Consider the following 16,299-nt stretch of genomic DNA (forward strand, 5'->3'; position numbering starts at 1 on the left):
TCAAAGATTTCTCCTACCTACTGCATCATAGACCATAGCTGCAACTCAGTCCATCTCCTAATTCACAACAAGACTCATCATTCTGATGTTTGCTGGCCCACGTTGTCTCTCGGTTGACCAATGTCTGAACTTTAGATTTTTTTTCGAAAAAACTTTCAATTCTTGTGTTCACATCCTTTCATGTTCTTATTTTGCTTTTGTCTGGAATTATTTTAGGTCCCAAACTTTGCCTGGAACTTTTCTGTTCTGCCAAGTCCAGTGTGCTGTGTACTTCTTATTTTTTTCATCAGCCCACCACCGTTAGTGCTACTTCCTGCAGATGTATAGTGCCTTCCTCTACACATCACCATCTCTCGCCTTTAAGAAACTCATGAAAAGTCACTATTACCAAATGTTTGGTCACCTGTTTGAATATCGCCTCCTTTGTCAGTTTTTGTCTGGTTAATCTGCTGTGAAGTGCCCTGGGGAGTTTGTCTGTGCATAGGGTTCGATTTCAGTGGTGTGATGACTTCTCTGTGCAGCTGATGTCTTGTTGCAAAAAAGTAACCATTGATTTACCTGTGAAATAATGCTACGTGGCCTCTCAGTATTAGCCAGGCAGTTAAAATAAGTGAATTGAAAGCTGACTTATTTGGAGTATTTCATTATTCATCCTCAGCTGGACCCAATGTATCCATGTTCCCGAGATATCCAACTACTGGCAATGCAACTCCCAGAACAAAGACAAACAAATCATCATTATCCTTGTGTTTTTCTTTGTTCATCTGATTTGTCCCATTTGACTTTTAGAAAGAAGATTTTTTGTTAAAGCTCACTTTCTCTTTACTAGCAAACTCTAAACACCAAGAGGTCCTGCTGGTGTAATAAGTAACCTCAGTCACATATGAAATCACTTTATATGTGACCCTTAAGCTTACCTGTGCAATCTACAAAGAAGAAAACTTGGAAACATGGCCAACTTGCAGTTTCCATCCATGGCCAGCGTAATTCGAACTTGGACAGTCATTTCTTCATCATTGGGTCAAAATGCCACACAGCCCCCCTCTGATGGCACAGCAGGATCACCATTGCCATGTGCACTGCAGCAGTTCAAGATGGCAGCTCATCTCCTGTGTGAGCATGATGACCCCATATTCCAACTTTAATCTATTGCATTTACATTTGTAGAATTAGAAGCATTTTTTTTCCACACGATTTGCTTCCCCGATGAACAGTTGTTAACTCTGACTTCATTTCCAGTGCTATTCATGAAATTCTCGAAATCTGGCTGGAGGAGTCTGCCAAAGACTTTCGTCAAGTTCCAACTTACTCTTGTCTCCGGAAGGTACTTTCCTACTTGAACCAGACAGTGCCAGGGTCAGATGCTGAACAACGGGCCCAGAAACTCCTGAGTCGTTTTTTGGCGGAGGAAACAGCGGAGAAAGAGATGTTCAGTAAGATTTATAATTATGTTGCAAAAATGTGATTTTAATTCAGGGTGCCTCCCTACAAGTTTGTGTGCGGCTTGCCCCTCTGTCTCAGGATTTAGTTCATTTTGGTTTCCTTTGACAAGCTTCAAAATTACTTCCAAATTTTTGGGTAAACGAAGTTAATTAAAATTATTGCTGAGTGATTACCCCTGTACTAATTGCATGATGTACAAGACCAAATTCTGCATAGAATTGATACTCTAATATGGTCCGATAAGACCCAGCAGCATGTGATGCGACTATCTGGACAATTTCCTTTTGAACTGTTGCCGTCAATGACATTTTATTTTATAATCAGATGTAATAATTTTGCAAGTTATTGTGAAACAATAGATTGTGATTCGGAAGATTTCCTGAAGCCAGAAATTGGGATGGGAATCTGTCATTAAATACAATTTCTTTTGCAATTGAGATGCTCCCAACAAGAGGATTTCAGTGCAACATCATATTAATTTCATCAAATCTAGATTTAGAAGTATGAATATTAGATAACTATTGTAAACCAATGCATGATTTCTAGTCACAAGTTTGTGAGATATTTTAGAGCAGCGTGAACTTTGGGCACAAAATAAATGTCTATCTTCACTTGCACAGAAGGCTACCGTAGAAGAGTCAGATTCTCTGTGGGAGAAGAACACGACCAAACCATCGAACAAGTTGACGAAAAGTTCCTGTCCTACCCATCACGCTTCATTTCAGAGCAGCTGACTTTTATGGATGCTGTGAGTAAACAGGAATCTGGGGCCCAGTCATTCTGAATAAGATATTTCAGTCAGCAGTATGCATCTGAATCTCTCTGTATTGTTTACTGCTATTACTGTTCCACCGGTCATTATAACTGAATTCCCTTAAAAATGCAGTCTTCCAAGATGTTAAAATGTGTTGTTTGATGTGTAACTTCAGTATCTCGCTTGAAATACCTACCAACTAAAACTTCAACACTTGTCATTTGTTTTGAATGAACTTCATGTGAAATAAGTGACCCGAGAGAGCACTGAAAATCCTTTGTAACTTAGTGTTGAGCCTTTGCAAAATGAATAGTATTTCAGGGTAAAAGTTTAATTGTTTCATCATTGCAGTCACTGTTTCTTCAAGAGTCCACTGATTTTGTTTGAAGTATCCAAGATGGCAATTTTGTTGTTTTCCCAGAATCTTCTGGAGTGGGATCAGCCACGGGGTATTCCAGTCTAGTCTCCAAGGTGGCTTGATGTCTACCTCTACAAAATGAGACTCGTAGTTGCTGAATCAAAATTTGAGTTATGTCAAAGTCTGGTCATAGGCTTAGGCTTGAAGTGGAAGTTCAGTGGTCTGTATGACAGCATTGGGTGTGACTCTAGAATGTAAGTAGTCCTCTTGGTCTCAAAAATCCCAAGCGTATGTTAGTGTTCAGAACAGGGGTGCAGCCATCTCATCTGGAAGTGACCACTTTGTCAAAAGTAGGTTTTGGTTATGGGATAAGAGGTAATGGGAACTGCAGATGCTGAAGAACCCGAGACAACAAAGTGCAGAGCTGGGTGAGCACAGTTGCTCCTAAGATGCTGCTTGGCCTGCTGTGTTCCTCCGGCTCCACACTTTGTTATCTCAGTTTGTTAAGGGGCAGCTGCTTTTCTGCACAGAGTTCCAAAGGTAACTGTCTGTTTTCACTGCAGTCTCTGTTGCATATGTGTATGTATATACCGACTGACACTTAGAGTCTCATCATGTGACATAATGATGACAACAGCCATTTTTGGTGGGAAGCAACCTCGCTGGGTGTCTGTTGAGGAATGTAGCTGCTTTTCTTTTGTTGAACCATCGAGATCTGCAGTGAGGGCTGTGAGTCTTTTTCAAATCAGTGGTTTGACCTGGTGAATATTAAAGCGGTTTTTTTGATCCTCATCACTAGGTTTTTTCTTTACCATGCAGGGCCAGGGGGCTGAAATGTTAAACAGCAGGAGTTTTATTGTGTAGTTTACTGTCGAGGCAGCAGGGTTAGCCTAAGCTGTTCCTTGCCAGAAATGATCGCTGACGTGATCAGACTGTTAAAAGTGAGAGCCCACCATGCTTGCATAAACATGCAACAGTTTGCCACTCGATGGTTTCTGAGCACTCCCTTCTACTGCAGCCTGTCACAGTCAACTCTGGCTTTGAAAGTGATGAGACTGACAAATTTCTCCATTCTGAATGAGTTTACGGGGATCTGAAGGAGCTATTTGCCAGTTGTGTTAACGTTCACTGTCGGAGCATAATTGTTGATGGGAGTTGCTCATCTTGAAGAGGGAGACAGAAGGACACAATGTAATCTGAATGGCCAGATGACAAGCTTGGACGTTTGGCAATATTCGTGTTCAGCATAAAACCAACAGTGGGGAAGTGTTGACATTGAGCCCTGTTGAACCAACAGAGGTCCAGGCTGCCATTGTGTTCTGTCAACCTGCCTTGGTGTGAGAAGTAGACGTAATGCAGGGCCGCTATACTGATGCCCAGCCTGTCTAGCCTGTGGGCCACCAGGGCTGAGCATCAGTAGCAGTGACTATTGCCAGCAGAGCCGTGCATTGATGGTGTGCGTGGAGCCAACAGTCGGAGTTGGGTGGAGATAACCAGTGATTTTACAAATAGGGAGCAGATGACTGAAAATTCAAGGGTTTTGATCTGTCTGAATAGCCTATGTGCCCTTGTGTGTTGATGTGAGCAGTATGTACCCAGTCGTTGACAATATAGCATGTAGTTTTAATGTACAATTGCAAACTAGCAGGACGAATGTACCCATGGACGGACAAATCTTGTTTGTCGTTCATTGCTTAAAACATGGCACGACTGACACCTTTAACCTTTGTTTCCTTTTTATTTTTGATCAGGATCTTTTTCGGAAACTTGTGCCCAGCCAATGTTTAGGGTCCATCTGGTCTCAACGAGGGAAGGAAGCAAAACAGCATCTGGTATCAACCGTCCAGGCCACCATTACACAGTTCAATAATGTTACAAAATGTGTCACCAGCACCATATTAAGACCTCAATAGCTGAAACCACAGCAGGCGGCTAAAATCATTGAGAAATGGATTGATGTTGCCCAGGTACACAATTCTTTATTGGTTTTTAGCCTTTGTGACATGTTAAAGTCCACAGTGCATGAAACAACATGGTGGAAGAGAGCAAGCCATTAACACTATGTGTTGATATGTCCGAGGTTTGAAAGCCTCTTGAATTGGCAAGCAGAATACTTTTCTGAATAAGAGTTGAATGCTTCATGGAAAATCCTCGCATTCATAATTTCTGTAGTGCTGGCTGCTAATCGTTCTTGCCTCAGTTTACAGTTGCATTGAAATATTCATGTATTTTTTTCTAATCAAAAATATTTATGTGGATAAAAAAGGCAAACTGATTTCAGATTTTTACTGGCCCTTCAAAAATGAAGTTAGTTATTGGGCATTACATAGTGTTATTTGCCTCCCTTCCAAGCGGTAATCAGTTTATGAAACAGTGTACATTTTATTCCCAATGTTCTGCATTCTGTGCGCCTACATGACGGCCCTTCAGTAACTTGCCTGGTTGTCTCCTATGTGTTTGCCAAAGGAATTTGTCTCAGCACGTTAGTCAGCAATCGGGAAAAGAGTGAGGAAGGGCTGTCAGATCTGATACCAGGTTTGTACTTGTCGCCAACATGTGGAATTCCCACTCGTACATTTGGAAAGGATCAGGATAGGAACCGAGTAATTAACTAATTAAGTAAAGGAAGTAATTGATTCTTACTGATTTTATAATCCAAAATTGCACTGGATTTTGCAACAAAACTGTACTTTCAATGTATTTTCCCGTATACACATGACAACAAAATATTCATTCATTAGTAAGGTTTGGAATGAAAGTTCACAATAATTCTGTTGCCAGCTAATTTAGAGAAGTCTGGTTTGGGTCTTGGCAACACTGCCTGCATCAGTTTTGACTCATTAAGAGTCTTGAGGCATTAATGGGACCTTGATGGGGATTTGAAAGTCTGTCTCCAGTTTTACAAAATGGAGCAGTTCAACCGAATGTAGGCTGACTCCCAGTAGTAGACATGGATGAAAGAGTTCCTGACATAGCCACTGACGCTATCAAAGGCTATTCTGAAGAGGAATCACTTGATCACTTGGCTGACTTTTCTAGTTCTGATTTTGAGTTTTTATAATAGTTGGCAAGGAGTGGCTTCCATGTTGAAGTGCCCTTCATTACTTCCATTTTACTGCAGCAGCTTTATTTCCCTGAAGCCGGAAGACTCTGGGCTGGAGAACATACCTGCTGGCCTTAATCAGATAAGGCACTTATGATTATGCCAATTGACGCACCTCGAAAGAAATCCCAAATGGTGTGATCACCCTGCCCCTCCCTGGCCTTCCTCCCCAAGCAGAAGTGGCTTTGAGACCTGATAACAAACACTTGCAGGCTTCCTCCTCATCTCCACCACACCCCAAAGTACACATTTGGGAGGTTTGATTTGATCCAGTTTTCTCCCTACCTCCAACAAGTTGGGCAGGGGGTGGTGGCAAACAGATGAAGGACATTCAGCTGCTAATCTATGTAAGATTAGTTAACTCAGTGTCAATAACGTAGTGATTCATAAAAGTAGACCCAATTTCCTGATTTGTCTGTTTTGCCTCGAATGAGTATCTCACGTGACTGGTCCTGCCCTCCTATTCTGACAGATAATACAACCTATCATTCATTTATGAGCTAAATGTGATGGATATAACAAAGATGATTACCCCGCCTCCACCCCTCTACCTTCGCCACTTCTACCACTCAGATGTCCATGTCTCAATCCTACTCATTTTAAGCTCTCCTTTGGTGTCAGTAATCATATCTAATCAGTCACAGGCTGGCAGCAAGGGAACTGAAAAGGTTGTCTCAGAGGGATACAAAACGAATATCAAGGTTTGAGTTGCCAAGAATCATGGAATTCTTTCCGTCAAAAAGTTTGTTGCTGTTATTTTCTCAGTTAACAGTTTTCTGATAGAACCTTTTTAAAAAGTCTGAGGTGTTGGGTAGTGGGGAGTCACTGCTTTTTCCACAGAACTCACGGCTTTTTTTCTCTGACAGGAATGTAGGATTTTGCAGAATTTCTCGTCAGTGCATGCAATTACCACGGCATTGCAATCGAATAGTGTGTTCAATTTGAAGAAGACTTGGGCAGCTGTGTCAAAGTAAGTCATTGTTCAGAAAGAGCCATGTAATTTTTATTTAATAACTATGAGGTAGGAAATTGCAGGTTGACCTCCAGGTTTACTTGCACAAGTGAGCTTCACACGCTCGGTGCATTAACAGGATTACCAGAGGCACTACAGTGCAATCCTAACAATTGGCTAATTGGCAGAATCTTTCATTCTTACACGAAGAAGCAAAGAGTTAATTTGTTTAAGTGGAAAAAGAAAACTGTTTGGCAACTCGAAATATTTCAATATCATGTTCCAAAACTGATCTGCTGTTGGATGGAACGTAACACAGTTTCCTGTGGATATGCTGTGATGGGGTGATATAAGCCAGAGGTTTGTGTGGGATACTAAAATACAAAGACAACAATTATTTTAATCTCCCAAGAAAGCACTCTATAACACTTTGAAGTGCACACCTGTAGTTTGTGTTCGTGTGCCTCAGACCATTGTGGTTGTGTTTTTGTAGGCAGCTTGGGAATGAAATCTCTCTTGCTGCAATGAGATTCACCAAAACGACTGCACTCAAGAGCTTTTGCGGCACAATGGCAGTATCCCCATCCCTGGGTTTCAACAATCAGGGTTCAAGTTCTACCTGCCCCAGAGATTGCCAAAACATTTCTGAACAATACTTACTGTAAAAATGCTTCACTGCCGTTCACTGTCTGTATTACTTGCTCATTTGTCAGATTCTATGTCAGCTGTTTGTTATCTTGACTCTATTCTGTCAAGAGTAATTTGTCTCATTCTCTTGACTAGGAGCCGTAAGACAACATTTGAAGACCTTTCAAATAATGAAGAAGATAACTTTATAGCAAGTAGAGAGCTGCTAATGGAGGTAAGGTGTTGCACTTGGCCCAGTGTGACTATATTCAGGGCACGATCAACATTTTCAAGTAAAATATCTGCAATGAACTAAGTTGGTGACTGAATGCGTACAGATGCTGTCAATCAACAATGCAACAGGAATATGTGTATTGCAGTCCAGGTGGTCTAGTTTGGCTCAAGTCTTCCAAGATTGTTTTGACATGATTCTTGTAATTGCTGATGATATTGCAGTTAACATTTTAATCAACATCTAATTTGGTTATACTGCAGTGATGCAGCCTTCATAGATTATCTTTCTCAGTGTTCTTTATCTTGGAAATTTGAACTGAAGCGATGTCTATGATGCAGTGATACAGCCTTCATAGATTATCTTTCTCAGTGTTCATTATCTTGGACATTTGAACTGAAGCAATGTCTAAAGTGCAATATGTGCCAATTTCTTTTTCTTTTGCTTTGTACACTTCAAGGGCCTTGTAATTAATAAAGGCCAAGGCAAATCGTTAAGAGATTTAACTGGTTCTCATAAGTGTTTTTACTCAATTACCATGTCTTCCTTTTATTGTTCTCTGCAGTCAGAACTATTTGCTGCGTAGGAATGGAGAGATATTCATATCTCTTTGTTTGTTCAGTATTTCAGACATCAACTGTCTCGTTTCAACTAGCTTGGACCAAAACTGACAAGTTTCTAGCCATTCCTCCTCACTCCTTTTATCATGCTCTTTGTCCACTCATTTTGCTCCTGAATTTGACAAAATAACAAAATAATTGGTCAGATATAAATATTTTGGTGCCACTTTACCAAACTAGTTGTCCAGCTCAGAAAATAGTCAAAGTTTTCTTATTCTCTAAATCATTCTTAGATGGAATTGAAGCATTTTTAAGCTGGTGTTTGAAGAAGGAGAAATGCAGTAATCATGCTAGCATGTTGTCAGTTTGACAGACACTCCATGTTTCAAACTGCTCAATGTTCTAGTTGCAGTGAACTATCTTTTTACATTGCTTTCCAGATGTTTGCCCCAGAATTTCTACTGCCCTGCTGTCACACTTTGTTTATTGTGTGTTGTGATTGGTGCACTGTGCAGAATTTCAACATATTTTTCTGATCTAGATTGAATCTAAAAGTAGGTTTGCTTTTATAATCAAAAATGTGTGCTCTGCATGATGATTGTTTTTGTGGTGCAAAATTCTGTAAGTATATCGGGGAAAATGTGAGTTCATGATTGGACAGTTGTATAATTTCCATAAAGCTTTCTCCCAGATTATGCAGTGAATTACAGTGCATGGTTTGCTAATCTTTCAGCATCTTACACAAATGTGCTTTGGCAGTGGTGCAGGGCACCGCAATAGTTCTTGCTGTGTGTACATTAATGTTCAAGCTCCAAGTGTGAACAGCAGGTTCACAGATGACACAAGAATTGGAGCGGTAGTAAGTAGCAAAATGCCTTAGTTTCTCGGCACACATTGTACCAGCTGTGGCTCAACTAATGTTATTTACAGTTCCATCATTACCCCTTTGCTCTTATATTCAGGCAAGTATCCAATATTTTATCAACTTATCCACAGGTCCTCCTGCCTTCAAGAATATGTTTATGCACACACCAAGGTCCTTCTGATCCTCTGTCATACAGACCCAAAACATCAACTTTCCTGCTCCTCTGATGCTGCCTGGCCTGCTGTGTTCATCCAGCTCCACACCTTATTATCTCATTAAACATCTATTCTCCTGACTTATTAGACTCCCAAAATGCTTCACCTCACACTTTTCTGGATTGAATTCTATTTGCCTCTGTTCAAGCCTTCTAACCAGCCCATATGTGTAACCCGAGAGACTAAGGCTTTTTGCTGTTTACAACCGTCCAATTCTTGTGTCATCTGTGAACCGGCTGTTCATACTTGGAGCTTTCGTGTCTTCAACATTAATGTACGCACAGTAAGAACTATTACTGTACCCTCTGGTATGCTGCTGGATGAAAGCATCAAGTTGCCGAAAAGCCCCTCAAAAATCGCATTTACTTCCTGCCACAAACCCAATATTGGTTCCAATTTGCCAATTCCGATAGATCTCCTAGGCTGTTAGGTTCTTAACCAACCCATCGTCTGAGACCATTAAATTATTTCTTTGGGTAAGAGAGGTGTCCTATGAAAAGACATTGAGAAGAATTATATTCTTGAGTTTATAAAAAAATTACATTTAAACTTGTTGAGCAAAGTTTTGGAGATCTGGTGAGGTAAATTGTTTTTATCTTCAGGCGAAATTGCACATTACGTAGAAAATTTCCAATCTCCCAATGATGAAGTTACTCAAATATTGAGTTTGGTTTACAGTTCACAGATCAGGGATCAAATGTTGAACTTGTCTGGCCTTTATAACTCCAACTTTGCATTCCACCGTATGACAGTCTAAAATTTTGAGTTCTAAGTTTTGATTCTAAATAGATTTAGTTGCATGATCAAGGGAGTAAATAAGACATGGAGTCGTATGTTTGGGAAATATGACACTGAATTCACAATGGATTAAACAAATTCACCTCTCTTTTTCTAGGATATAGTTCAGGGAATTGTGCCGTACCTGGGAACTTTCTTAACAGAGTTTTCAGTGCTGGATTCAGCTTTCCCTAATTACCATTCAGTAAGTCTCTTTTACAAGATTTGGATTCCTTATTTGCTGGTGACCGCTATTGTTACAGTTTCATTGCAAACTGCTTGTAGATGAGAATCAAAGCAACAAAAAAAAACAATTGAATTTGATTAATCACCCTGATCAGATTAATTTGATGCTTTGTGCTGTGAATCAAACAATTTGTAAACAAAGGAATATTCAATTCATTTTGCAGTTAATTGAATATGGGTTGAGTTTTACAAAAAGTTGGATAAGTTGCAAATCATTTTTATTCTGTACAGCTAAATTTGGTACCTGGATGTCACTGCCTATTGAGCAGTTAAGCAGCTGAGAATGCCACCAGCTTGGCACTGACCTACTTGACTGGAGCAAAGGGCTCTATGTAATGTCCAAAGTTGGACCTGGTGGTATGATAGATCATTTGTGTTTGACCTTTGACGATATTCTAAAATGCAACCAAGTTTACAGAGCTTGTATTTCACTTCTGATCTTTTAAATTTCATGATCGTGTAGTACCATTTGATCTTTGTCCATATTGAATTAATTTTCTTTGTCCTTGTTTATCTCTTACAGAATGGCTGGATCAACTTTGACAAGAGACAAAAAGTTAGTACTGAAAATTGCATTGTGCAAAATGTTTGGAATTGTCTGAAAGGGGAAAAGCATGCTTTTCACTCTTGTGCTGTTTTATTTGCTTGATGGGGGTGTAGGGGGAGTCTACAACTGCATCCTAAATGTATATGGTCACTAATAAATCCAATAAAGAATTAAGGAGATGCTTTGTTGCTCAGAGCAGCCAGATTGCAGAAGCTGCTGCTACCAGGACTCGTTGAGAGGATGAGCACAGATGTATTTGAGAGAAAGTTAGTTGTCAGAAAGGACACAAAGAGGCATATTAAGAATTTGAAGCAAGGTGGGAGAAGTGTAAAGATCAGCATGGAGCAGTTCAGCCAAATGGCTTGCTTTTGCGCTGCTAATGTGCTGCAATTTACCTTTGAGCAGTCACAGCCACGTACAGGATATGCCAGGCGTTATGTGAGTGAAGATGTTGTTCAATTAATCTCAGTGTCATGGAAGCTATTTCATTATTGAAGACACTGGGTAAACAATCTCTCCATATTAGTATTTTCCTTTAGATGAGAGGCAACATTTCGTCATGGGATGTCAGAAATTGAGGGATTGCAGCTGTTGGGGTTCTCACTGACTGGGCAGTATTTTTTACTCCATATTTCTGAATTTGGTAATACCAAATTCTCAAACATCCCTGTTGCCATGGTTACTGTTGAAGGTATCATCAAATCCCCACAGTGTGGAAACAGGCCATGCGGCCCAACAAGTTCACATGGCCACTCTGAAGCGCGTCCCACCCAGACACATTCCCCACATCTAACCCACTGAACGTAAATATCCCTGGGAACGACAGGCAATTTAGCATGTGCAACCCACCTAACCTGCACATCTTTGGACCTTGGGAAGAAACCAGAGCACCCAGAGGAAACCCACACAGATTGTATTTTCGTCTTGTACTGCAACATTCAGCAGGCAACCTGGGAATATTAATTTCAGAGGAATTTGACCTTATGACAAACAAAGCTGTAACTTGAGATCCCTATGGATAGAATAGGTTCCGATCAGAAGCAGCTGATGCTGAATTTGCCAAACTGGGCCATGTGATGTAAAATCAGCTGGGTGGCAAAATAGGCATCCAACGCTGTGTGACTCCAATTCACCAGCTTGGAATGTAATCTGTCAAATGGCCCGCCATTTGTAGTGGCTGATGTGGATGTAGTCAAGTGTTTCTTTTCACTGACCTGTTGAAAACTGGCTGGCACTTTACAACTTGGCAGTAACATGTTGTCAGAGTTTGACTTAGAGAGGCCTGCCCCTTTTTACATGTCAAATTGTGACAAGATTCAACCAAGAAGCCACTGTGGTTGAAAGAAAATAGTCCAGTAACTTCAAGCTGCTCATGGTCCATTCAATTTCGTGGTGGTGCAACTTTGAAAAATTAACTCAACATTTTCACCGTCTGTCTTGGTACCAGTTACTATAGATCAGCCACATATTTTGTACTTGGCAGACTTCCTTTTGCGTCGATGAATGATCTTTCATTACATTTCTTGTCTTCACCCGAAATCAGCGTATTGTTCTTAAGTGAATCATTTTTTAAAAAATCCATCTTTGAAGCACTGTTTTGGGAATTAGTGTCCTGAAACCATCCTGGATAATTTGTACAGAAATATCTCCTTCAAAAATCACGTTCGTGTCATTTATTTCCAAAGCAGAAATATTTTTGTGACATGATGTACTGTGCACTTTGAATAAAGTTATCGATGCTGTTCAGAATACCACGGACTAGGATTTAGCAGGAACAATTATAGCAGTTTAAACTTTCTTTAACAGTTCATTATTTATTTGTGTTCTTTCAGGAATATGAAATAATTTTGGGTATCAAATCCCTGCAGTTTGCTTGCTCATCATACACCCTTCGTTCAAACGAGAATTTTCTAGACTTGTTCTTTATGCAACAATACTTAAGTGAGGATAGCGAGTACGTAACTGGTATTGTAAGAGTGTGCAGGTAAAACAGTTAAGGGTTGTGTGTGAAATCTTCTCCAGTTAGAATTGCTGTTTAATGCTAGTGAGCTGCCAGTTTACTTACTGTCTTCCTTTTCCTTGGTTTCAAAGTTTTGACAATGAATTCTGACCTATGAGGATAAAGCCAGTTGCTCAATGAATCAATTCTGTCATGTTGCATCAAATTTTTTTCAATTCCATGTGTTCTGCAAAAAGATTAAGACGGTTATCGTCTTGGTAAAAAAAAATACCCAAAGGAACTGCAGATGCTGGAAATCAGAAACACAAAGAGAAATTGCTGAAAAAAATTAAGCAGGTCTGGCAGCATCTGTGGAAAGAAAGCAGAGTTAACTTTCGTGTCTGGTGACACTTCTTCAGAATTCTTATTGTCTTGATCTGCTGTTCATAAAGCAGAAAAGATTGATGTGCCCGCAGAAGAGATTTTGTTGCTCATAAGTCAAAGTAATGTTCAGTGTTTTCTTGCCTGAAAACACGTGCCTTTTGCAAACAAAATTATCATTCATGCAGTTTCAATTCTCTGCAAATGATTCATTTTGCCAAAAATATTGAGAGTATTGAACAAAGGCACCTGATTCTTTTCAAATGAATCTTGTCTGAACATGTTTATCTGCTGTCCTGCAGCTCCTCTGAACTCGAGAAACCGCCAAAGCCCAAAAAGAGTGTGTTGAAGCGCCTCAGCTGGTAAGTATCCCATGTTAAGCACCTCAGATATCTCATTATTTCCATTTTTATCAGGATGATTGGACAGAAAGATAAGTACATCTGTTCCTTGACAAATAGAGACATTTGATGCGTGGTCAATATTGTTTCATTGGAGTGGGATGTTTTTAGTAACTGGTCGAGTAATTTGAGACGATGCAAGGAGTGGTGGTGTTATTCTCACCTCGTGCATGTGTCTAGTGTAGACTGATTGATACAGATTCTTTGCTATGGCCATGAATGTAGAATGTGGACCTGTGATGAGCTTGGTATTGCCTCGCGATTCTCATTTATCCACTGAGAAGTATCTGCACCATGGCTAAATTTATGAATTTGTTTATGAGAGACAAGTAAGCAAAAAAGGTGTTACAGTGAATTAAATTTGCATATTTGTGGGCCTGTATAATGAAAACTAGCAATGTTTAACAATTTTGAGTGAAAAATCAGATTTGTGTGCTACTTTGTGGGTCAGCAGGCAGCAGAAATATCTTCTGTTGAAAAATTATCAGCCATGCTTCTCACATTTGAAACTCCACCTCAAAACTCAAATCTCTTTCCATGTAGAAGTTGACATGAAATTATGTGTTTGTGTTGTCACGCATACATGTGTAAAGACTTCAAAGTTATTGTTTTCAGTAATGTTCCTGAGTTGGAGATATTATCTTATATTTCTGTTCAATAGGCAAGGACTGACCAGAACTCAGCAAAGTCAGGTTTTTCCCCCACCTACCCATGTAGAGTTTCAGAGAAAAAAACCATGCCTTGTTGCTGTGTTGTGCCTTGCAGCGATCTGGACTGTGACATGTGACTATTGTTATATAGAAACCAAGAAAGAGAAGGGAAACACTTATTCACTTCCTGGGATATCTTCTCTTTACCTGAGTGTGGATGTTACATGGATGTGATTTAGGCTTCCATGGCTTAATTGTGATTCTCGAAGTGCAGGCAATCAACATTGCAGCATTAGTGTGCAATCTCACATTTCAGCAGCCGTCTGCTCTTGCTCCCTGTACTATTTAATGCCCAATATACCAACAATCAGGATTTTCAGTGTGGGAATTTTTTATCATGCCATCTGCTGTACTTCTTTTGAGAGTTTTGGAAAATTTTCTATGTTAAACGTGCAATATAAATGAAAGTTACTGAATGGAAATCCTAACGTTTGCAGTACCAATATACTGAAGGCCAAATTCAGAGTTCACTGTCCTACATTACAAAGTGCTGTGTACAGTTTTCTATCAATTATCAATGGTGTTACTGTGTTTTACGTTTATGTTTTATTTTTAATAAACTTCAGCTTTCGGGAAGAAATTATGTACACACTAGCATGTGGCCAGGTTGGGGGAAATTTTCCACTCTCTGGGTATTCAAGTCTACACTTTGCCTTTCATAAGATCTAGGTTGATAGCAGGTTGAATAACATTGCAAGAAGTCCAGATTTTCGTGCCATCTGAATATGCAAACATTATCACCTATTCATATACTCCCTAACTATTAGACAATGTAACGGTGTTCAGTACTAGTAATGCAAGCTCTTGGTATGAGTGTGCCACTATTAATTTCTCACAAGTCAAATGTGGCGAACATCAAACTCCTGGTACTCTCATCATCAATATACCTTCATTCTAGTTTAATTTTTTTGACAGTTTGTCTAGAATGCAATGACGTTTCCATAATTTTGTTGTGTCCCCTTTCCCTTGTGCAGCCTGTTTTCAAGGAGAGGTGTTAAAGTACACAGCGCTCCAACTAAAAGCTCTGAGCAGCCAGCATCCCTTCGGAATGAGGATTCAGACGAGAGCATTACCTCAGCCAGACACTTGGAAATGGAAGAGCCAAGCACCTCGCAAAAAGGTGAGACAGTGAGGCACTCATCACATAAAATATGTTGTTCTTGGAGACACTGGTTTGTTTAATAATGTCCAGACACTTTTTTTCTTCTTTCTTTCCTTCCTTTCTTCTGTCTTCCTGCCGTCTATTATCCTGACTACACTTTGGCAGTCAAGAGGACACAGGGGTACTCAGTGATACCGTCCCAGCCACTGGAGCTGGATGACTGCCTGGCCAATCTCCTTCTCCTTTTAAGAGCTATTAGCCTAATAGCCATTTTGATGTTTCAGCCAGACTGAAATCCTTAATTTGAATGCCGTTCCATCAAGCATCTTCATAATTGGCTGCTGCCAGCAATTTTCCATCCCAGGTCCCACTTGCCAAAGTTGGGTTACTTGCTTTCAGAACGAAGGCAAGACAGCTGTGCAATTCCCAGCAAAATTCAACCTTTGTGCTGGTTACTGAAGCATTTGATTCCAGAAAAGATATTATTCGCTCATGAAGTGAGAGCTGATTTTTTTTCAGATGTGGTTTGCTTTGTATTGTTTAGATATTTTATATGGTTTTAACAATGTACAAAGGAAGCTGTACGTGTTTTTTTTAAAGATCGCCATATCAATAACCAAAATATTTCATCTTTAATTATTCACAGCATGTTTAATTTCTACACAGTAAATTTTAGTGCATGGGGTACATCTGTCGCAGCTTGAAGCGCACTGCCCACAAAAACAGTATTTAGAGTATGTTGGACAGGTCTTGATCCAGCAACTGCAACAAAGTAATGCAGCTCTCTGCATGGAGTCCTCGTGACTGCATGTTTTGTTTTTCTTCAATATTTGGGCTTTGAGCTGTTGATTAGTGTGTTCTCTTCCAAACACCATTGTATTCTGGATGATTATCAGAGTTGTGTTATGGTTATTGTTTATAGAATATGTCTAGGACTTGTCCCAGGAATGTTTTCGCAATGTATTCTCCCATGAATTGGGCTAAGTATTATTAGGTCACATTTGGGTGTTTTGGAGTAGTATTTTTTGTTTTAAAATACCCTCTTCCTTTTTATAGATTCTCCTGTTTAGTGTTGTGACTGCCTCTA

The 16,299-nt window shown here is 39.8% G+C and overlaps 1 protein-coding gene across 1 annotated transcript; it reads left to right on the top strand.

Moving 5' to 3' along the window:
* Positions 1-4,970: 4,970 nt before the first annotated feature.
* LOC132210200 (ral guanine nucleotide dissociation stimulator-like 1) lies at positions 4,971-15,224 on the top strand. Its single transcript, XM_059649625.1, has 7 exons — positions 4,971-4,984; positions 6,533-6,628; positions 7,394-7,472; positions 10,005-10,091; positions 10,656-10,688; positions 13,302-13,361; positions 15,085-15,224. Exons 1-6 carry the CDS (start codon positions 4,971-4,973, stop codon positions 13,308-13,310), a joined length of 318 nt encoding a protein of 105 aa, XP_059505608.1. The 3' UTR covers positions 13,311-13,361; positions 15,085-15,224.
* Positions 15,225-16,299: the final 1,075 nt, after the last annotated feature.

The sequence above is a fragment of the Stegostoma tigrinum genome, chromosome 11 (assembly GCF_030684315.1).
Source record: "Stegostoma tigrinum isolate sSteTig4 chromosome 11, sSteTig4.hap1, whole genome shotgun sequence".
NCBI lineage: Eukaryota > Metazoa > Chordata > Chondrichthyes > Orectolobiformes > Stegostomatidae > Stegostoma > Stegostoma tigrinum.

What these genes read in the sequence shown, in the direction of transcription:
- LOC132210200 (XM_059649625.1), top strand. An exon ending in GTAGAGAGCTGCTAATGGAG is followed by an intron (nt 7,473 to 10,004) that starts GTAAGGTGTTGC and finishes CTCTTTTTCTAG; the next exon opens with GATATAGTTCAGGGAATTGT. An exon ending in CTTTCCCTAATTACCATTCA is followed by an intron (nt 10,092 to 10,655) that starts GTAAGTCTCTTT and finishes TATCTCTTACAG; the next exon opens with AATGGCTGGATCAACTTTGA.